Source organism: Aulonocara stuartgranti (genome assembly GCF_965226115.1).
Source record: "Aulonocara stuartgranti genome assembly, chromosome: 12".
Classification (NCBI taxonomy): domain Eukaryota; kingdom Metazoa; phylum Chordata; class Actinopteri; order Cichliformes; family Cichlidae; genus Aulonocara; species Aulonocara stuartgranti.
In genome coordinates, this window is record NC_138948.1 from 29,783,416 (window position 1) to 29,804,672 (window position 21,257).

Consider the following 21,257-nt stretch of genomic DNA (forward strand, 5'->3'; position numbering starts at 1 on the left):
TTCTTGATAGTAACCCTGCTTTTTGTCGAAATTGCGGGATAAATAGATGTTCAAAAGAGATTATGTTTGTTATTTTAAGTGGAGCAGATTGAGAGTTCATTTGTTTATAATCTGGTTTTAAGAGCACTGGAAATAAAGCTCAAACAGTTCCTGGAAGAGTACACGCATCTTCTGCCTGTTTCCAGAAGATGCAGGCACTGAGGACAGGTTAGTCCTGTTTCAAGGAGGAGGCGACCACGTGACGAGCACACGCCTATATGCCCGTCTCATTGCTACCTGAGTGCGCGCTGTGGATGGAGGCGGTCGCGAGCACAGTGTTTGCGTTCGTATTTCAGTGAGTGTGTATTGTGTTCATCAGCAGGACGCCGATCATCACACAGGTAGGTCCCTCTTAAAGGTGTAACTAGAGTTTACGGACAGTTTGAAGTAGAAGAGATGAGCATTGATGTTAAAGTCAGTTTACAAGTGATGGAATGGATCAGTGTTATCTGCTCAGACAGCTGCTTTTAATCTGAAATGGCCACCATATTAACAGGCTTCCTCATAAACACAGGCGCTGTTTTCCATCGTAGTGCTTTCCATAGCCAGACATTGGTCCCCTGATACGTCACTAGTTTGTTAGATTTTCGCATTCATCGTTTGAGATGACCATAAAATATATCATTTTTAACAAAGCGTCAAAGTAAGGCACTTCATGAATATTAGTGCCAATCATTTCTAATCATTCCTAGCCCCACATTTCAGAAAATCAAACGCAATTTGAAGTGTTGACTTTTGAAAAGTATGTATCACATAATTGATTCAGTTACCTTAGACAAGAAAAACAAAGAAATCATGTGAGCTAGGAAATCTGCACAAACACACATTTGTAACAAAAGGCTGAGAGCTGGTATGTGCCTCAGCAGGAAAACTAGTCTGACACATGACATTATACAAAAGCTTTTGGATGCTCATTGCTTCTTGTGTGTTGTCCTACTAGAGTGAGTGGAAGTTGACCTTAAGTATGCCGAGCAACAAACACAGCAACCACAGTGGCAAAAAACGGTAAGCTGAATTCCCTTTATCATTCACTACGCACAGACACCTGCTTCATCTAGTCATTTATGGACTCAGCTGACTTAAGCTCAGTGCAGTGTTTATGGTAAATAAACCTCTGGAAATGTAGACATGTTCGAAGAAAAGCCTCAGAATTCAATGATTTTAAATTAATGTAAGGTTTAAAGGATTTTCACATAACAAAAGTGACAAATTTCATCATTTTTGAGCAAGCGTTTGCTTGTTTTTAAATTGCCAGTAATACATTTAAAAAAGCTTCAATATAGGCATCAGAAGACCGTAAAAGGTTGTGTGATGAAATTCAGGCAATTGGTAATAATAGTTATGCCTTTCTATTTTGTGGCTTTCTCTTGTTTTGTATATATTCCTCTTGACTGTATATATTTATCCTGTTTGTTATTTATTCCTGCTGTCCTACTCTTTATGTTTTATTCTGCATAGTTGACATGGAGCACCCATAATTTCATTGTACATGTGCAATGGCAATAAAGGGCTTTTCTATTATACTCTATTCTATTCTAACATTAATTTCAAATACATGACAAAAATGTTTCATTGCAATTTAAGGCATCCAAAAAAAAGTTTCATTTTCACTGGGAACTAACTCAGTATTCTTTAAGGAGTGGCCCCCACCCAAAATTCAAATGACTGGATTGTTGTATTTGTAGGGCCACAGAATGCATATTTTCTGTTATTAGGTAAACCGCTTCCGCGCCGGACTTTCTGACGTCTTTAGCTGTGCGTGCTTTTCCTGTCTGTGTTCAATCCCACACTATTTCTCTTTGTCACCCGACTGTTGGCATAGTTTTCATAGTTGCCATTTTCCAGCGCTCCAGTATTCACAAGGCATTGCTGCAGTGGGCCGATTCACGTTTGATTAGATTTTTACGTCAGATGCCCAACAGCATTAGTGTCACCTTTTGGGCTCAAACCATAGATCTTTGGCTTATTAGTGTATAAACAATTTGTTGTATTAAAAAAAACTTGAGTTCTACCAAGTTTTTTTTGTTGTTCTTGTTAACTATTTGACAAACGCATCCATCCCTAATAAACTTTTTTTTTTAAATCATCTTTAGCCTTTGGAAAATGTGTGATGGACATCAATGAGGCTTTGGCTTAGTTGGGTTTTAGATGACATGAGGATTTTCTTTTTCAAAGTGATAACCTGTTCATTTCAATGACGTGAAGTAGATCACACCATTATGAGAAGTTGCCCTTGTGATGAAAACATTGACAATATTAGACCTTATTCTTGGGGTAGCCTTGCTATTTTTATATCAGTACTTGGTGTTTGCTTTTCCATGTCTTGACAATGACCACAACTCATCTTCTCTCCTCTGTTCCAGCCACAGGCACAGTGAAGTCATGTCCAACCCAGCATTTTCCTATTATTCTGGAAATAAGGTGCTTCACTTCTATCGCTGGAATTCACCACCTGGTGTGATGAAGATAATGTGCATCATCATTATCATCATGTGTGTGGCTGTGTTTGCCTGTGTGGCCTCCACACTGGCCTGGGATTACGAAATGAGTCTCATGGGGGGCGGAACTGGTCTCATGCCAGGCTCATATGGCAGTGGATATGGAACCGGTTATGGGGGCACGTATGGTGGCTCATATGGTGGCTCATATGGTGGTGGATATGGTGGTTCCTATTCCGGCTATGGAGGAACAAAAATGGATCCCAGATCTGGCAAAGGCTTTATCATTGCCATTTCTGCAATTACCTTCATAGCTGTGCTTATTATATTCATCATGGTTGTGTCAAGGCAAGGTACTGCCCGTTCATCAAAGTTCTACCTGGCATCAATCATTATCTGCGCCATCTTGGCATTCCTGATGATTATTGCCACTATTGTGTACCTGGTGGCGATAAATCCAACAGCACAGTCCACGGGGTCTATGTACTACAACCAGGTGGTACAGATGTGTGCCCAGTTCCAGAACCAGGTCCAGTCCCAGGGCCTCTTCTTAAACCAATACCTTTACCATTACTGCGTGGTGGAGCCCCAAGAGGTGAGACACTTTTTCTCTAATAATGTGTGGTTGGATCTTTGGCACAGGATGTGCGGTTTCTGTGTAGTTCCTTTCTCTGTGTATACTGAGAGTTTGTTTAGTTTCAGCCAGAGAGGTAGCAGTAAATTAAACTCGCAGTTAATGGACACATGAAGATGAAATTACGACTTCAAAAGACTAGAAGAAAAATGCAATAGAACTGAGTGGTGTCAGGAAGAGAAAAGTCTGCAAATGTTCATTTTATTGGAACTTTATGTGTTCGTCTACTTCAAAGTTATTAAAAGCAAAAGAAACAAAAACCTGACAAATGTGTGTGCCCCTCTTTCAGTACTAAATCAGCTTGTTCTGGGTGCACTCAGGGACTGGTGCAATTGAGCTCCAAACTTTTCACATTTCTTAAATTGGGGAAAATACTGAACACCAGTGTTTGCTTGCCTTATTTTTGTTAAATTGACGCCATTAAATGTTAACTGTAAGAACTGCAAACATCACCATAACCCTGACAGAAACGGCGTCACTGACTGTCGCTTGTGGGCAGGAGATATCTTGAGCAGCAGAATACATGTTGGTGATCAGGAATTGGGTGTGTTTCTACACATTTTTGCACTAAAGCAGCAATCAGCTGAACTGAGCAAGCGTGCCGTTGGAAACCAACTAGTACATGTAGTGATACTGGAAACCCAGTTTGTTCTACATGAATTTGGAATCATTGTTTCATGGCAGACTTGTACCTGCAAATGTCCTTTGGCCAACTCATTGTTTGGTGGCAGGTGTTATAAGATTGAGATTTTTAGGGAAATGTGTGAAACTTGCCTGTCATTTACATCCCTGATAATGGGTATTACTTCAGCTCCATGATCTTGGTTGTGCTTCTTGCAGGCCATCGCTGTGGTTATGGGCTTTTTGGTGTTTGTTGCCCTCATCATCCTGCTCGTGTTTGCGGTCAAGACTCGCCAACAGATCAGGCGCTGGGGCCCAGAACGCATTCTCTGGGAGGAAGTCAAGGTTGTCAATGTTGGTCACCACAACAGCGTCGGGGAGTGGGTGAGTCTGTGTGTGACTGTGTTGACATCAGCATCGCATTTACCTGTTTACTAAATAGCAAAAGCCTGTATCAGCTGCAGCGTAACTTAATTCAGTCAAATTAAGGTTGAACTAAATATATCAGGTCAGCTCAACAAATTCCCCACTCAGTCTCCAACTCTCTGTGAATATTTTTGAATATTTTAAATACTGTAAACATGACACAGATCTGCAGTCAAGAGCTGGAACACACAATATCTCTAAGGTGTGTCAGAGGGCTTTAAAATTTCCACAACATTAAAGTCAGTTGCAGGGTGATAATGTGTTATCTGCTCTTATCCACTATTCAGAATGCTTGGTTTTGATCTGTGTAATCTCTAAACAGACTGTTAAGAACATTAAAACAGTCTGGGACATCCTAACAGCACTGTAAATGGCAATAAAGATGCATAGGAGCATAATTCATGTAATTGGCTGCAGATTCTAACCACTACTACTACTTCAGAAATTACACAACTTGTTTGTTACAAAAGCTGAGAATTGATGTGTGTGTGTGTGTGTGTGTGTGTGTGTGTGTGTGTGTGTGTGACAGGTGAGAGAGACACTGGGCAGAGGAGGTTTCACCTGTAGTTTCTGGGTGTGGTCTGTTTAGCCACTCTTAGTTTCAGCATGATGTGCTGTGGTGTCACTGTGATGTCATCTAAAGTGAAACAGCATGTTGTTATATTTTTATTCTTTTAAACATTAACTCATTAGATCTTTCACATGTTCAGATTAATTAATTTATTCCCTGTCTTCCGATGGTAGTGATAAAAATGGAAAATGTGTATCTGAGTATTATGTCCATGTAGCTTTAATTCCAGCTGTGTACTTTCCAAGTAGCACCATCAGGCCTGAGATTTCATCAGGTGTGCTGGTTAAAGGCACTGACTAAGACTTCTTGTTGACAATAGTGAAGGTATTTGTGGTATTCAGACATACAGGGACAAGTAGAGGAACCGGTTGGTCCCTGCGGATGCTTCTTGCTTCATATGGAGGAAACAGGTTTCCATGACCTCAAGTATGAGCGTAGTATCTCATTAGGTTATGATAAGGCACTCTCATTAACGATATGGGACGAAACTCATTAATGTGAAAAATCGTTGATGACATAATCGTGGTATTTTCACCTTAAACCTAAACTCAAAATATTTGTAGAGCCACTTCCACCCTTAAACTGCTCATCATTTGGAAAAGTCCCTTTAATTTCAATCTGGCATTGTAGAAACTCTGAGGCTGACTATGTTTGTTGCTTCAGGTGACCAACGTGTCTGGTGATCCAGAGGTGTTTGTTAATGACCATAACGATAAAGTTGGGGCCTCTAGAGACTATTTAGACCAGCTGGACTACAACAAGCCTCTATACCTACCAGGGTAAGCATGTTCTTCATTGTTATGAAAAGGTATCATTAAGCACTGGGGGAATTGGGGTTTTGTTTTGTTTTGTTTGTTTTTTACAGATATAGTGATGCTAGCAGCTCTATTGGGTTTTTATTCTTGAATAATAAATTACTGAAATGACTGAACAGTGTATAATTTGTTTACTTAAAACATGATAGAGTCTTACCTTGGGTGTCTGGCCTTTTGCACATGCAGCATCACTGTCAGTCTGTTTTTGTAAATGAAGTTTTGTAGGACTAAATGTTCTGGGGTGGGGTGCAGAGGCGGGGGGGGGCTCACATGATCAGGACTGTGGCCTGATGGAGTTAGTTACACAATTTTCCTCTGTAAACCACCAAAGTTCATCTAAAATAAAACAGCTTGGAGACTTCTGGGTGGGACACCTGCTATCCCAGCTGGTGAGGAGGGGTAGACGCTGAACAGTCACCAGTCTATGATGGGGCTAACACAGTAAGACAGACAACCATTCACTTTCACATTCACACCCACACCTACGGTCAATCTGTGTGTTCGGACTGTGGGACAAATTGAAAATGCCCCACACAGTACCCAAACAGACATGGGAGAACATAACTCCACACAGACCATGACACTTACAATCCACCACCAAAGCCTCTTTGATTATATTTTTAACGTCACTAAATTCCCAAGAAAAGGGATTGTTGGTATTATATTGTATTGTTGGTGCTGTAGTGAAAAACACTCACTGAAACACAGAAAATAATAACATTTCAAATAGAAATGTACAATGAAGATACATTTATTTGTGAGTGTGGGTCAATAAGAAACTGTTCTTCATGGTTGTGTAAAAGTGCATCATTATCAACTTTGCAAAGATGAACATCTCAGCTGCTGCAGAAACTGTTTCCTGTGCTGTGTAGAGGGAACTCCAGCTGGTCAGACAGGGATACTTCTGTTCAAATCAGGTCAACAAACGATCAGTGTCCCTGTACCAAATTTGAAATGAGGTCTGGTGCAAAGAGAAGAGGTGCACATAACTCTGTAGTAGCACTCGATCACAGTGATCCATCTCTGATGGGTCAGCTCATCCATAAGTTTTGAAGTTTAAGGTACTGAAGGATAATGGGGAACCATATTAACCATATTTGAGACCAGTTGGCTCTGTAAACATGCTACAAGGGTTCAAGTGTGTTTTTTTTAATGGCAGATACTTATAAGGCTTTTGCAAAAATGGATGAATCAGTAAATCCTGTCTGCAGAGACTCTGACATCAGCAGCTATGTGGGAGGCCTGCAGCCCAGGCTGAGGGACTACGACACTGGTGTGGAATCTGGGGATGACCTAGAGGAAGAAGATTTCAGTGTGTGAGTGCATGTGATTCCATTGCCAGTTATTAGCTGATTGCAATTAATCTGCTATTTCTAGATCAAAGCTGGTAATAAAGAACTTTGTCTTTGACCTTGACTGATTCGTATCTCTTTTGTTTTACTGGTTATGTACTGAATTGTCTTCTTGCATATAGTTTGTTTCCCCCCATTTTGGATGAGCAAGAGCGTCTGGCCTACAAACAGGAGTTTGATAGGGATCACCAAGAATACAAGAACCTACAGGCTGAGCTGGACGGCATAAACCAGGACCTGGCCGACCTGGACCGAGAACTGGACCGACATTCTGATGGCAGTCCAGAGTTCATGGTAAGGGCGGCAGCATCTGTCTGGTTCTTTGAAGGGAAGGTGGCTGGTCCACCCTTTTTTTTTTCTTTTTTTTTTCTTTTGCCTGTCTCGTTTGGCTCTTTTGCCATCAGAATTATTGTCTAAAGGCAAAGAAAGATGCCCAACGGATTTACTTTACCAAATTGACCATCCCAGCCTTGCCGTAATGGTCCATTTGATTCACCTTTTATTGTTTATTTTATTTTCACTTACTGAATACGGGACAGACTTGACTGGGGGAAAGAAGGGGAGAAAGAAAGAGGGAAAGAGAAACAGCTGAGAAGAGGGACGTTGAAACGTTATTTACGTTGTTATTTTGGTTAGTAATGTTCTTGCTGTGCCATAACATCTCATTAGTGATTTCGATGGAATGCAGGCTGTTATTTTAATGTATCAATTCTGGATTTAACAGGAAGCTAATGAAGGGAAGCCAAAACAGGAGAAATATGCTCTCTCTTTCTAGTCCCTGTCAGCACTCTTGCTGCAGCATTTTGGATTAGCTGAAGGCTTTTCGGGGAGTTTTTAGGACATTCTGATAATAATGAATTACAGTAGTCCAGCCTGGAAGTAATAAATGCATGAACTAGTTTTTCAGCGTCACTCTGAGACAGGATATTTCTAATTTTAGAGATGTTGCGCAAATGGAAGAACGCAGTCTTACATTTCATAAATGTATGCCGTACCCTAGGTTTTTATACTTAACCAGCACAAGGCATTTCAAGTAACTGAAATAAAAATTAAAACTGCACTTTTTAAAAAGTATTCTCCATATTATAATAATTAAAAAAAAACTAAATCTAAAACAGAAACCAATGAAAACTACACAAACAATTTTCAGACAATAACAGTTAAGCGACCTAATGAGTATCTAACAAAAACCAAACACTCAAAATGAGTTAACAATGACTGTGATTTAGATTTCAGTTCAGATAAAATATTTACAGTGTGTTATTTATTTTAAACATCCATGTAGATACTAAAAATGACATAGCATTTAAACTGTAATTAGAGCCAACTGGCTTCACTCAAAATGTAAACGAGCCCACCCACCACTTGAAGCACACTCTGGATCTTCTTCTTACATATGACATATAACATTCTTCCCAGAAAAACCTGTTTTTTTTCTGTTCATTTCTTTATAATATTTAGATTTACAATATTACACAGTAGATGTCTTTCTGAAAGTGCTGTAACTTAGTGAAAGGATATAATTCCTCCACTGTTATCTTCTTCAATGATATGTGCCAGCACAATGCAGAGGAGCTACCTGAACTCTACTCCCACAGAGGTTGATTATCTTGTTAATAGTGTTACATTCTAACTGCGTATGAGTAGTAATATACCTGTACTTTTTTTTGCCCCCCCCCCCCCCCCCCACCCCGAGGGCATTCCCCCCCCCACCCCTCTCCCCCTACACCCCCCACACCCCCCACCCGGGCATTTTTCCCCCCTCCCCTATCCCCCTCCGTGTCCATGTGCGTGTGCACGTGCGCGAGAACGGACTTTTTGCACGTGCATGTGTGTCCAGGGGTCATATGAGTTCACATGTGTTTAATAGAGTATTATTTAATGAAACCATAATGTGTTTTAATTAAACTCTTTTTAAAGGATTGTATAGGTCTCAGAGTTCTGTTATTTAGACATAGGTGATTTAATTGAACTACTTTAGGGGTATTTTAACTAGTTAGGAGCCTTTTGCATTTTCTTCAGTGCTATTTAGGAGCAAATAGTTTTAAAACAGAGGGCTGCAAATAACAGGTATCCCTTTAGAAATAAACAGTGATACTTCTAAAAACCGTGTATTCCCACACAGCATTTAATTTAGCTAGTTTAGGAAGATTTCACTTTTCTAATAGTTTCACAGGCTAATAGTTTTTAAATAGAGCACCACAAACAACATGTATCCCTTTAGAAATAAACTGTGATACTTCTAAAAGTACATATTCACACTAGCGCTGTATCAACCTCAATGTGGCTTTAATGCAACTAGTCTTATAATTATCTACTAGTCTGCAACAGTTAGACTCGCTGATTACACATAGCTGATTTAACTACTTTAGGGGCATTTCACTTTTCTAAAAGTTTCACAGGCCAATAGTTTTAAATAGAGCACCGCAAACAACATGTATTCTTTTAGAAATAAACTGTGATACTTCTAAAAAACACATATTCACACACTCTGTAACAGTTAGACAGAGGGGGGTACAGTTAGGCTCCCAACAGTCTGTAAAAAAGGTATGAAGCAACAAAAGAGGAGACCTTATCAAGAGCATCCCAGCCCAAAGGTGTTTCTTCACAAATAGTTAATTCCCACACTCTGCAACAGTTAGACTCGATGATTACACATAGCTGATCAGAGGGGGTGCAGTTAGGTGCCCAACAGTCTGCAAAAGAAGTCATGAAGCAAACAAAAGATGCTCCTTATCAAGAGCATCTCAGCCCAAAGGTGTTTCTTCACAAACAGTTAATGGCTTTAATGCAACCAGTCTTATCATGTCAGAGGCCAACAGAAACCATGTCCAACAGAGTCTCCAAAGGCCTGCCACCTTTCTTCCTTACATCATGCTCTTTTATCTCTACATCTCAGAGGTCAACTGAAAGTAGCCCCACCTATATAAAAACACCCCATCAGACACACAGTATTTTCCTCAGCACTTCACAACTGCCGCAAGGTATAGCGTTTTAACTTGTTATTTTTTCACCTGAATGTGCATTGGAGCCGACTTTGCTACCCGCACAGAGCGTTTCTGACAGTCGGACGCTGCTTATACAATAGAGAAAAGCAACAATACAGAGTGTTTCTCTGCTCCAAGAAATCCGAGGGCCTTTCACAAGGTAAGCATGTCTGTTATACCCAGGGCATAAATGTCTGTATGTCAGTGCTGATTATTCAAACATTGTTTAAAATGTGACACATATGTTGTCCGAAAACATTTCCTCTAAATTTGCAAAGTTACTGATTTAAAAAATATATATTTTCGAATTTTTAGTTGCATGTCAAACATATGATAGACTCTTGAGCATATTCGTATAGCTAAATTCACAATGGTATAACCGTGCTAAATAAAAGAGGCCCAAGCACCAATGCACTCTAATCCACTCCGCTAAACTGTATGTTGATAAGTACATGTAGCGTACCTCTACCTCTACAGCTGAAAACAGTTTGTATCCGCACTCTGAGGGTCTGCTGAATTGTTTTAATGGCACTTTTTGACGAACAGCAGATGATGAAATCCTATTTATTGTAGAAACTGTCCCTAAGCTATTGTTGCTCATACTTACTGAGGTCCCTAGCTACTTCCTTACTATGTCAGTAAACTTTTTTGAAAAGGAAGCTGTTGTAGATTTAAAGAAACATCTTAATTGAAGCAAAGGCAAAAAAAAACTGGAATGAATTTTATGTGACTGTTCATATTAAAGCCAACAACAAGTGAAAATCCAAAAACGGCTCCAATCCTTTGTATTAATGATCTCCCCCCCTCTCTCTCTCTCTGTGTGTGTGTGTGTGTGTGTGTGTGTGTGTGTGTGTGTGTGAGTGTGTGTGTGTGCCCTCACAGAAGGAAGGTCACAGCAGGAGCTTTTCTCAAACGCATTACCAATCAGTTTTTTACAAGAAGTGTAGCTCATACAATGGTATAAATGTATTCTTTGCGATACTTTATAAATATGAAGCTAAAGATTTTGAGTTCGTGCACATTATGAAGCAAGAATCTAAATATCTGTGTCACAATGATTTCTATAAAAGCGTGTTGTTTATGGGGATAATGTAACAAATCTTTTGTGCGTCCTATTAATGATCAATGATAATTGAAGAGGAACCCTGACTCAGGACATTTTCATGACAAGTGACAGCGCAGACAACTACTAATGAGAGAACCTGTTTTATCATCATAAACACGATGATATGAAGCATCGTTAAAGTGTCACTTCAGTAATGTTGACTCATGTTTTTAATAATGACATGTTTTTAACTGTTGCAGACTAGTAGATAATTATAAGACTAGTTGCATTAAAGCCACATTGAGGTTGATACAGCGCTAGTGTGAATATGTACTTTTAGAAGTATCACAGTTTATTTCTAAAGGGATACATGTTGTTTGTGGTGCTCTATTTAAAAACTATTAGCCTGTGAAACTATTAGAAAAGTGAAATCTTCCTAAACTAGCTAAATTAAATGCTGTGTGGGAATACACGGTTTTTAGAAGTATCACTGTTTATTTCTAAAGGGATACCTGTTATTTGCGGCCCTCTGTTTTAAAACTATTTGCTCCTAAATAGCACTGAAGAAAATGCAAAAGGCTCCTAACTAGTTAAAATACCCCTAAAGTAGTTCAATTAAATCACCTATGTCTAAATAACAGAACTCTGAGACCTATACAATCCTTTAAAAAGAGTTTAATTAAAACACATTATGGTTTCATTAAATAATACTCTATTAAACACATGTGAACTCATATGACCCCTGGACACACATGCACGTGCAAAAAGTCCGTTCTCGCGCACGTGCACACGCACATGGACGCGGAGGGGGATAGGGGAGGGGGGGGGGGAAATGCCCGGGTGGGGGGTGTGGGGGGTGTAGGGGGAGAGGGGTGGGGGGGGGAATGCCCTCGGGGGGGGGGCAAAAAAAAGTACAGGTATATTACTACTCGTATGACTCTGGATACTGTAGCTCCTCTGGGAAAAAAAAAAAAAAGCCTCAAATCAGAAGTGGTGACTCCTTTTAATGACTCACACATGTCCACCTTAAAGCAGATAACCCATAAGTTACAGAGGAAATGGCATGTCACTTATTTAGAAGATCTTCATTTAGCTTGGAAAAAGAGTTTGCTGCTCTATTTAACAAAAAACAAAACAAAAACAACCCTGTAAAGCTAGAATATCTTACTATTCATCTCAGATTAAAGAAAATAACAACCCCTATTTTAGGCAGGCTGACAAAAAGTCAGATCTCTGTTGAACTGACTAGTTCTTTAACCTTAACTAGTAATGACTTCATGAATTTTTTTCACAAATAAAGTTTTAACCAAAAGAATATTCACATATTCTGGAATATGTGCCACAGGCATAAAATTCAGTACTGGAATTTATCCTTCTGAGTTAACTTCAGTCCTTACTTTCTGAACCAGCAAAATGGGGGGTGGGGGGGGGGTTGTTTTGTTTTAGACTCCATTCCTAAAGACTGTTCAAAAAAGTCTTGCCATCAATTAATCCTACAATTTTAAATCTGATGAAATTTACATTGTATTCAATTTCATTGTGAATGTACAAGTTGCAGTGCAAGGCAACAATTTAGCTTCTAACTGTCAACAGTTTAACAGCAGATGCGAGGTGGCTGGTTTTATAGGAAACTTTATAAGACTGATATGTTGGGGCGACCATGGCTCAGGGGAATTGGGAAGCTCATCTACTGGAAGGTTGCCGGTTCGATCCCCCTGTTCTCTCTGTCCTGGTTGTTGTGTCCTTGGGCAAGACACTTTACCCTACCGCCTACTGGTGTTGGCTAGAGGGGCGATATGGCAGCCTCGCTTCTGTCAGTCTGCCCCAGGGCAGCTGTGGCTAAGACTGTAACTTGCCTCCACCAGTGTGTGAATGTGAGAGTGAATGAATAGTGGAATTGTAAAGCACTTTGGGTGCCTAGAAAAGCACTATAAAAATGCAATCCATTATGTGTTTGCTTATATTCAAATAATTCTACTCAAAATCAAATAATAAATCCAGTAATAAAGTGTTAGAAATGGTTTGAAAACTTTAGCATAAAAGAAAGTTCTGTGTGAGAATTTGGGATGATGCTTACTTCTTTAGCCATCTAATATATGTAATCTGATCTCAGGATGCCTTGAGTGACTATAACAGGCTGAAGGACTTCAAGAAGGTAAGGTTATTATTCACATTCTCAGCAGTGAAATTTGTGTGTAAAGAATTCAAACAACAATACCTTTCTTATGTATTGTCCACAGTCATCAGAGTACCAGATTAAGAAGAAGAGGTGTAAATATCTGAGATCCAAGCTGTCGCACATCAAGAGAAAGATCAGTGAATATGACCGTCGACCCTGAACCTTCAACCCAAGACCCTGTCTATGAACTGAACTGTCCAGTTTATGATGAACTCCTGTATGATTATTATTATAGTGATGCTCTTGCCTATGAAATGCATTTTTATAAGCCAATCAAGTAAGAGTTTTTCTACAACAAAAGGATAAATAAAATGTGGATTTTTTTTCTTTCTTTTTTACCTCTCAGTTCCACAAGTAAAATTTTGAAAAACAAGTAAGGTTTATAGACTTTATTGTTTTTCTCTTGTGATCCGAAATGTTTTGCATAATTGTGGGCACAGTTAAGATGAGACTTATAAATTTGTTCGGTATCGGAGTAGCTGTGCATGTGCTCTTGTAAATGTTTATTTTTATTCTTTCGATTGTTCTGAAGTAAACTTTTCTATACTTTATTACCTTGGCATGATGGATATAAAGGAAAACTCTGTTTAGTATGGGCGCAGAGCTTATGTTATTAGCACATAGCATAAATGTTCATGGATCTGGGCGCTAATAACTTCTAACAATTGCCATGTACTGCATTAAACTACCATTAAGCATTGTCATTTTTTTTAGTTTTCCCACTGATTTTTGCACTCTCCCTGATATGTACAGTATGATGTAAAATCACAAAGCTATTTGTTTGTATATGACACTGTGTAAACTTTCATTATAATGCCGCGGCCATCATGCTACGATAATAATAAATAGTATGTCACCGGATCCTTTCTCTTCTTTGCCCGTTTCCATCCGGAGGAAAAGTCTTGTTGCACAGCTTGCGTTACAGTATAGTCAGAGTTGGTGAGTGTTTATATTTATTGTTTAGTTAGTATAGTAAGTTATAAGGTGTTTAAAATCATAGTCCTGTGTAACTGCATGATGTGAGTCCCGCATCATGCTTGTTGTTTGAACTGCATGAAAATCACTGATTTATCAGGACTTTTAGCTAGCTAGCTAGCAGGCGGAATAGAGTCGACGAGCTGGAGTAATTCGTTGGTGGTGGAAAGTGTAAGTTCATTTCAAAACCCGACTTCATCTGTCGCTTCTCTCACTGTAAGGTCAGCGAACCCAGTGTCAGCCTCACGCTGTCCTGGAAGAACATGGAGGGCTATGAGCTGTGGCTCAGCGGACTGCACTTACAACATCTGTTAGCTTGACTCTACTTACAGGCAGGTCTGTGGCGCTGATAACGACCCGTACGTAAAGGTGCTGTTTGGTCTGATGATGGGGTTTTTATTAACATGTTTTTATTTACCGCCAACTTCCTAGAAGGTAGCTAGTCACCGAGGTAATCTACAGTAATCGATAACTGCCACTGTGCTTCTAAGCAAGGCACATGGGTTAAATGCAGAATGAGCAATAACCGAAATGTGGCCATACGTCCTATCCTTAATGCAGCGTGTCATGAGTTATTGTGAGTCTGTAGTACCGAATGTGTGTACTTGGTTTGGCAGTGATTTGGCTGGGAGCGTCTGTTGAATTTCTGGCCGCCAAACACAATGGATGAAGAACCAGAGAGAGCCAAGCGCTGGGAAGGGGGCTATGAGAGGACATGGTGAGACTGCTCAGCCATGTGCATCTGCAGCTTGAGCTGTGTGTCGTCATTCCCTGGATTATTGTGGAATATGTTTCATCCTCAGGGAGGTGCTGAAGGAGGACGAGTCAGGCTCACTCAAAGCCACAGTGGAAGAGATTCTGTACCAGTCCAAACGGAAAAGGTGTGCGTGTTTGTGTCTACCTGTCTGTCTGTCTATCCATCCCATGATGAAAATGCTTGTGTCTTCTCCTGCTCCTCATCTCATGCTTTCTTTGCTGCACAGGGTGATAGAGAGCCATGGGCAAGTGAGGCTTGGAATGGTGAGTTGTGCAGAGCCTTGTGTTTCCCACATGCGTAACACTTTTTGTGGTTCGTTATTGAAGTGGAGTGCTGTTTCAGCACTCTGAAATAAAGCATAGAAAATTTACACACAGTTAACTAATTATTCTAAATATGTGAGTAGTTGTGTGTATATCTGTATAATATCATGTGTTTGCAGAATGCTGCTGGATCTTTACTTTTCAGTTTAAAACCTTGAAGTGACTGTTTATGTGATTTGGTGCTCTATAAATAAACCTGAAATGAATGAGAAGTTTCCTGTCGTAGCACAAAGCCAAGGCCTCTGAGCTCTCATGTCAATATAGGATCTGCTGCACATTCTATATTTGTAGCCCAACATACCCGCTGGTTAATATTGTGCATAACATCTATTTTTTTGAAAAAATTGAAAAAGAAAGTTAAGATGTTAAAGGTTGTTTTGTACTTCAGATGCGTCACGTGTATGTGGTGATTGACTGTTCGCGTAGTATGGAAGACCAGGACTTAAAACCAAACCGCCTCACCTCTACTCTCAAGGTAAAGCAGAGCTGTCTCCCTGGACACCAGCAGCTACAGTGTGATTGTCTGCTAACCATCTCATCTCATCTCTTCTTTCCTCCTCAGCTCATGGAAGTATTTGTTGATGAATATTTTGACCAAAATCCCATCAGCCAGGTATGCCATAAGTCATATTCTGCCCCTTGTCACTGTATACAAACACACACTGGTTTCATACTTTTACTCAGATGCCCAATCCAGTTAGTTTCCTTTTGACTCTTAGCTCCTCCTAAACTACTGAATTCCTCATGCTCCCTCTAAGGCTGGGCTGCTCAGCTTATACGCCTGCTGATTGTGACAGACAAAAAAAAGTTTGATTTGCCAACCTGGAGCACAGACTTCATGCTACCACAAAGCAACACCTGATAATTTTATAAAAATGCACAAAGACAGTTGGGTGTCTTAGATTAGTGAGGGTGACAGACCCTGGTGGAAATGGCCCAACATGCAGTTCTAATGGAGAGACGTCCTGTCCGTGAAGGTTGACCGGGTTGTAAACATGCTTTCTAATCTGTATATGTCAGGTTTAACATATGAGTGTCCTGACATGCTTTCGAAGCCAGTCTTACGGGTCCACTGGAGGTGCCAGAGTTTCAGCATTGGCCCCAGGTTGCTGCTGGGTTACACTCGGCTGTGTGCGGATGTTCAGCAAACTTCCAGAGACTAATGAGTGACTGCTAGTAAGTGAGTTGTGCTGTGTTTTGTTTTGTAGGTTGGTATTATCACCACAAAGAACAAAAGGGCTGAGAAGCTGACTGATCTGGCAGGTATCTGTGATTTGGTCTCTTTGAACCAATGTTTTTTGATTTGCCACTAAACCTTTTTCTTTTTTTTAAATTAGCATCAGTGTGCCAGTGCCAGTGTTAGTTTTTTGGTTTTTTTTGTTTTTTTTTTTAAACCTCACGTCATCTGTTCTGTAATGCAAATGTACTGTGTGTGTGTTGTTTCACGGCATCACCAGGAAATCCAAAGAAGCACATCACTGCTCTGAAAAAAGCTGTGGACACTGTTTGCGTAGGAGAGCCGTCCCTCTACAATTCCCTCAACCTGGCCATACAAACCCTCAAGTAGGTTTAGCAGAGTCATTGTTTTTGATTAGCTTCTGTAGTGAGACGTCATTGAGCTGCTGTCTGCCTCTGTGTGAAGGCACATGCCTGGACACACGAGCCGGGAGATCCTGATCATCCTCAGTAGTCTCACTACATGTGACCCAGCCAACATCTATGAGCTGATCAAGGTGAAGCCACTCTGTTTTTTGTGCTGAGAGTCATCAGTCCATTGATTATCTTATAGACAAGTTAGCTCAGGTCCAGAGACAGCTCTGTGCTCCATCTCCTCCGTCAGACCCTGAAGTCTCTGAAGGTGCGGGTGTCTGTCATCGGTCTGTCAGCAGAGGTCCGGGTATGTACAGTGCTGACGAGAGAGACAGGTGGCTCGTACCACGTGATCCTGGATGAGAGCCACTTCAAAGAGCTGCTGATGCTTCACATCAAACCACCTCCTGCCAGCTCCTCCTCTGAATGCTCTTTAATCCGCATGGGTGAGTATGCTGACGCTGTCTCCATCTCTTGGTATTCAGTCAGCTCCTCTCCCGTCACTTACCTACAGCTGCAGCAAAAGCCTTTGGAATTAGTAGGATTTCCTTGTGGATCAAAGTTATTAATAAAAACAATGGAACTAAACCAGTGACACTGGTGAACCCCAAGTAATCACTGGAAGTGTCACGTTCACCTTCTCATATACTTAAGCTCTTTGTGTACGTTGCGTCCAATATTGAGGCCACCAGTAAAAGTAACGCACTTGTCCAACTGTCCAGGGTACAATGTGGGTACATGCTGTCAGCAGGTCTAAACACAGAAGCTTTGTTCTGTTAAGCTTCAGTGCTTGCTGCTGCTCTGGTGATTCTTAAGTAGTGTTCTGCTTTGTTTTATTCCCTCACTGCATCAGCAAATCTGACTCACTTTCAGCTGCTAGACTTTGGAGATGTTTTCCTTCAAAATAAAGCAGTGGTTATTTCTGTGTCATCTGTAAACTGTTGATCTTATTATGTGCTGATGAACCTTTAGGTCTTTAGAATTGTGTTTGTATGCTTTTGTGGCTTTGTGTGTCTGTATAATGCTTCTTCTAAGCTCTTGTGAAAGTTGCTGTTCATGGTTAGATTAGTGTTGAAATCCTTCAGAGTTTCTGATAGCTATTTCTTGTGGTGACGTTTTGAAATGATTCCTTTGAAACAGAACCAAGATTTGGAGAAAAAAAGTAAGTCATTCTCACTGAATCCACTTGATGTGAACCTTGTGTTTGCTCAGGTTTTCCTCAGCATACCATTGCCTCTGTGACTGACCAGGATGCCAAGCCGTCGTTCAGCATGTCGTGAGTAGAAAGCAGTGCGATTAACCGCATGGCTAAGACTGCAGGTTAAAATGAATATTTGTTTTGACGCTCGTCTTTGTGTTTGTCCAGTCATCTGGACAGCAGCAGTGGTCCAGGTCTGTCTCTGGGAGGATATTTGTGTCCACAGTGCCACGCCACTTACACTGAGCTTCCCGTGGAGTGTAAAGTGTGTGGTATGTACTGTTCAGTTAAAGGATTAGATGGGAAAATTTTTTTTTATTTTTGTTGTTGTGTGTTGACTGGCCTATGTGCTGTTTTATCTCCAAGGTTTGACTCTGGTGTCGGCCCCCCATCTTGCCAGATCCTTTCACCACCTCTTCCCCCTCCAAGCTTTTGTAGAGAGTCCAGTGGAGAACCTCCAAGGAGACAGGTAGCTGTGATCTACTCTCACATTGAGATGCAGATGGTGTTTCACTGCATGTCTTATACTGTTGTGGTTTGGTTTCAGGTTCTGTCAGGCATGTCAAGCAGAGCTGAAGGATAAAAGTGTAAGTGGCTGAATATCTGTGCAGCACAGCACAGTGTTATTCTTGTTGTGAAATGAACTTCCAGTTTTACTCATAAAAGCCAGTTTGCCTGTCACAGTCAACTGCCCTCAGTCTTTGCTGTGTAAATTGAGTCATTTGTCGAGGTTTACAAGTGATTTCTGCTCACGGGTATGCGAATAACAAGACACACTTTAATATTGGCTTTAATTCACAAAATGTTTCAGAAACATAACATCCAGCTTCTGTTTGGCTTGCTCTAAAGATCAGCATCTCTGTCGAAGACTGGGGGAAATGTGGTCTGTGACAAGCCAGTATAGTTACCCGTTCTTTTAAATTTGCCATGAGGTTCACCAGTTTTATATATTAACACACCTACAATCTCATACAGCAGGCATCTGCATATGAATATGCAGAATCTGCAAGATTTTTGCTTTTTCCTTATACAGTGGATAGCCATCATCTCACTCTTGCTGAAATTTGTCTGCATCCCAAACCATGACCACTCTACATGTCCTCCTAAGAACCAGGAGGACATGTAGAGTGTTTTTAGTCTATATCTTTTGACTTATTTGAGCTACCCTACTAAGTCCTGATGTGCTAAATAGAGGATATGCTGGGCTTTCCATAGATATCTCATGTGTTTGGGTGGAATCTTTTCACTCCAAAGAGCAAGGAAATCACACAACAAGTTCAACAGGAAGATTCCTTTTTTCCTCGGTTCTCAGGAGGATATAAGCCCAATTCCACAAAGCTGGGATGCTGTCAGATTTAAAAAAAGAAAAAAAACATTGCAACAATCACAAACACATTTCATTCAGAAAAACACAAGATGTTTAAACAGAGGCAAATTGTTTCACAAAAGGTATTTGCTAATAAGGCGAGAGACAGACTTTCTCAGGAGTGAAGATGGATAGTTTCACCAACCTGCACAAAACTGCATCTTTGAAAATTTGAACAATTTTAATGTACCTCATTGTGAAATTGTCAAAACTGTGACTTGTGCCATCATCTTCAGTTCATAATAATAATTATATAAGTGTCTCCATGCTGCCCCTTTTGTATCAATATTATTGTTGTTATTATATGTATATTATTTAGGTTTTTTTTTAAAGATTAAATAATTATTTAAAGTATATGTAAATATAAATTTATACCCATCTAAGAATGAATGCAGATAGGATAAGTCAGCAGACTACTTGATTATTTACAGATTTAAGCAGCACACATTTCCACCCACATGTGCTGGCTGGCAGAGCTTAAGTTTTGGTGAAATCAGGGGCCCGCCTTCAGTTGCTGTGACACTTTGTGCCCTGCTGGATTCATTTAGATTTTTTCTTGTAAAAACTGTATAATGTCTTTATCTGCCTTTTATTTATTTGCTCTGTCTGCATACCTGTGACATTCCAGATGTTCAGCTGTCCATCGTGTCACAGTGTGTTCTGTGTGGAGTGTGATCTCTTCATCCACGAGTCTCTGCACTGCTGTCCCTGCTGTATTTACTGTCAGACTGTTCCTTGAATCTCTACACAAGCTTTATTCACATCTGATAGGATGAAAATGAGGTCACGTGATTTTTTTTTTTTCCAACAAGGATGATTCTTATGGAGCTTCTCACTGAACACTTGAGATCTGATGACTGGGAGTATGAGATGCTTTTAGTCCATAATTTGAGGTGGAGAGACTCCTGTAAATACAGCTGCTGAGCTGCTGCATTGGTTTCTGTCATCAGATTACCACATACATAAAGATTTCTGTCATCAAATATGTCAGATATCTTTGGTAAGCATTGTAAAAATATGTTTTTGTACTCTAGCTCTGGCTGTAGCATGATAGCTGAACACTTGTACTTCAAGCTAAATTTCAGCAGGTTTCGTTGAGTTTGGATTTTGGGGGTTCCACCCACTCGTCAGTTGTAAGCGTTTTACATTTTACCCTTATACTTAGGACTGACTTTGACTTTGATGTACTTTAAGACGGCAGCTTTTTGACTAAATAAAAAAATGCAAATGTTTTCAGCAGAATTGTGTTATTTCACAAAGAAGACAAGCCGTATAGCTCTCCGAAAGAAGAAGCAGTCATCTTTCATCTCTCGTCAGTATCTTTTCATGTTCGGGTGGCTTGGACTTTATTATCCTTTGCAACTAACAGTATTCAGAAAATCCCAATTAAACTCTCAAACCTTCATCAACAGGCTCTTTTGGCATGGTCTTTGATCTATAAACATAACTTTTCTCCACAAAGATATTATATTTGGAACAACTGTAACATTCTATACAAGAATAAGTCACTATTCTTTGAAAACGAGTTTAATAAAGGGATTCTTCTTGTAAGTCAAGTATTCAGTAATGCAGGATTATTATATAATTACTCAAAAACAATACAGAACTCCTTTGGGTATACACCCAAAGGAGTTCTGTATTGTTTTTGATGCCATACCATCTCAGCTATCCATGTTGTTTAGAAATACCACTGTCTCCCCACATCTGTTCATGTCTTACCCTGTTCTGAAAGAGTCTCCTTTAGGTCAGATTTGATTCTCCTCTTGTAAAGGTGTGAATGCCAAGATTGGGTCTCTTTTTCAAGAGTCACTTATCTCTGTTCCTCCATCCATTTAATTCTGGACTCATTTTGTCAGGACACTGACTGGAAAAAGGTTTGGTCTTTGTAACAAAAAATCCTCCTTACTAACAAAATGAGATTTAATTTAAGCTAATTCATAG

General features: G+C 40.1%; 2 protein-coding genes across 4 annotated transcripts; both read left to right on the plus strand.

Moving 5' to 3' along the window:
• The first annotated feature begins 267 nt into the window (after positions 1 to 267).
• Positions 268 to 13,968, plus strand: oclnb (occludin b). Its single transcript, XM_082555249.1, has 9 exons — positions 268 to 380; positions 980 to 1,044; positions 2,403 to 3,072; positions 3,952 to 4,116; positions 5,393 to 5,508; positions 6,756 to 6,860; positions 7,019 to 7,190; positions 13,042 to 13,083; positions 13,169 to 13,968. Exons 2-9 carry the CDS (start codon positions 1,004 to 1,006, stop codon positions 13,265 to 13,267), a joined length of 1,410 nt encoding a protein of 469 aa, XP_082411375.1. The 5' UTR covers positions 268 to 380; positions 980 to 1,003; the 3' UTR covers positions 13,268 to 13,968.
• Positions 13,969 to 13,975: 7 nt separating this feature from the next.
• gtf2h2 (general transcription factor IIH, polypeptide 2) lies at positions 13,976 to 20,721 on the plus strand. Of its 3 annotated transcripts, XM_082555251.1 has the most exons (16): positions 13,995 to 14,046; positions 14,304 to 14,418; positions 14,700 to 14,800; positions 14,886 to 14,963; positions 15,066 to 15,102; positions 15,551 to 15,637; positions 15,725 to 15,775; positions 16,371 to 16,425; positions 16,620 to 16,725; positions 16,805 to 16,895; positions 17,003 to 17,198; positions 17,965 to 18,028; positions 18,119 to 18,222; positions 18,317 to 18,419; positions 18,498 to 18,537; positions 19,945 to 20,721. In XM_082555251.1, exons 3-16 carry the CDS (start codon positions 14,745 to 14,747, stop codon positions 20,053 to 20,055), a joined length of 1,179 nt encoding a protein of 392 aa, XP_082411377.1. In that variant the 5' UTR covers positions 13,995 to 14,046; positions 14,304 to 14,418; positions 14,700 to 14,744; the 3' UTR covers positions 20,056 to 20,721. The 3 variants fall into 3 exon arrangements, with proteins under 3 accessions (XP_082411378.1, XP_082411377.1, XP_082411376.1); XM_082555252.1 differs by lacking the exon at positions 14,304 to 14,418 and having other exon boundaries at positions 13,976 to 14,046; XM_082555250.1 differs by lacking the exon at positions 14,304 to 14,418 and having other exon boundaries at positions 14,028 to 14,253.
• The last annotated feature ends 536 nt before the right edge of the window (positions 20,722 to 21,257 follow it).

What these genes read in the sequence shown, in the direction of transcription:
- oclnb (XM_082555249.1), top strand. Translation starts at nt 1,004, where the DNA reads ATGCCGAGCAACAAACACAGCAACCACAGTGGCAAAAAACG. An exon ending in GAGGAAGAAGATTTCAGTGT is followed by an intron (nt 6,861 to 7,018) that starts GTGAGTGCATGT and finishes TCTTGCATATAG; the next exon opens with TTTGTTTCCCCCCATTTTGG. An exon ending in GGCTGAAGGACTTCAAGAAG is followed by an intron (nt 13,084 to 13,168) that starts GTAAGGTTATTA and finishes TATTGTCCACAG; the next exon opens with TCATCAGAGTACCAGATTAA.
- gtf2h2 (XM_082555252.1), top strand. Translation starts at nt 14,745, where the DNA reads ATGGATGAAGAACCAGAGAGAGCCAAGCGCTGGGAAGGGGGCTATGAG. An exon ending in GGCAAGTGAGGCTTGGAATG is followed by an intron (nt 15,103 to 15,550) that starts GTGAGTTGTGCA and finishes TTTGTACTTCAG; the next exon opens with ATGCGTCACGTGTATGTGGT. An exon ending in ACATCTATGAGCTGATCAAG is followed by an intron (nt 16,896 to 17,002) that starts GTGAAGCCACTC and finishes CTCCTCCGTCAG; the next exon opens with ACCCTGAAGTCTCTGAAGGT.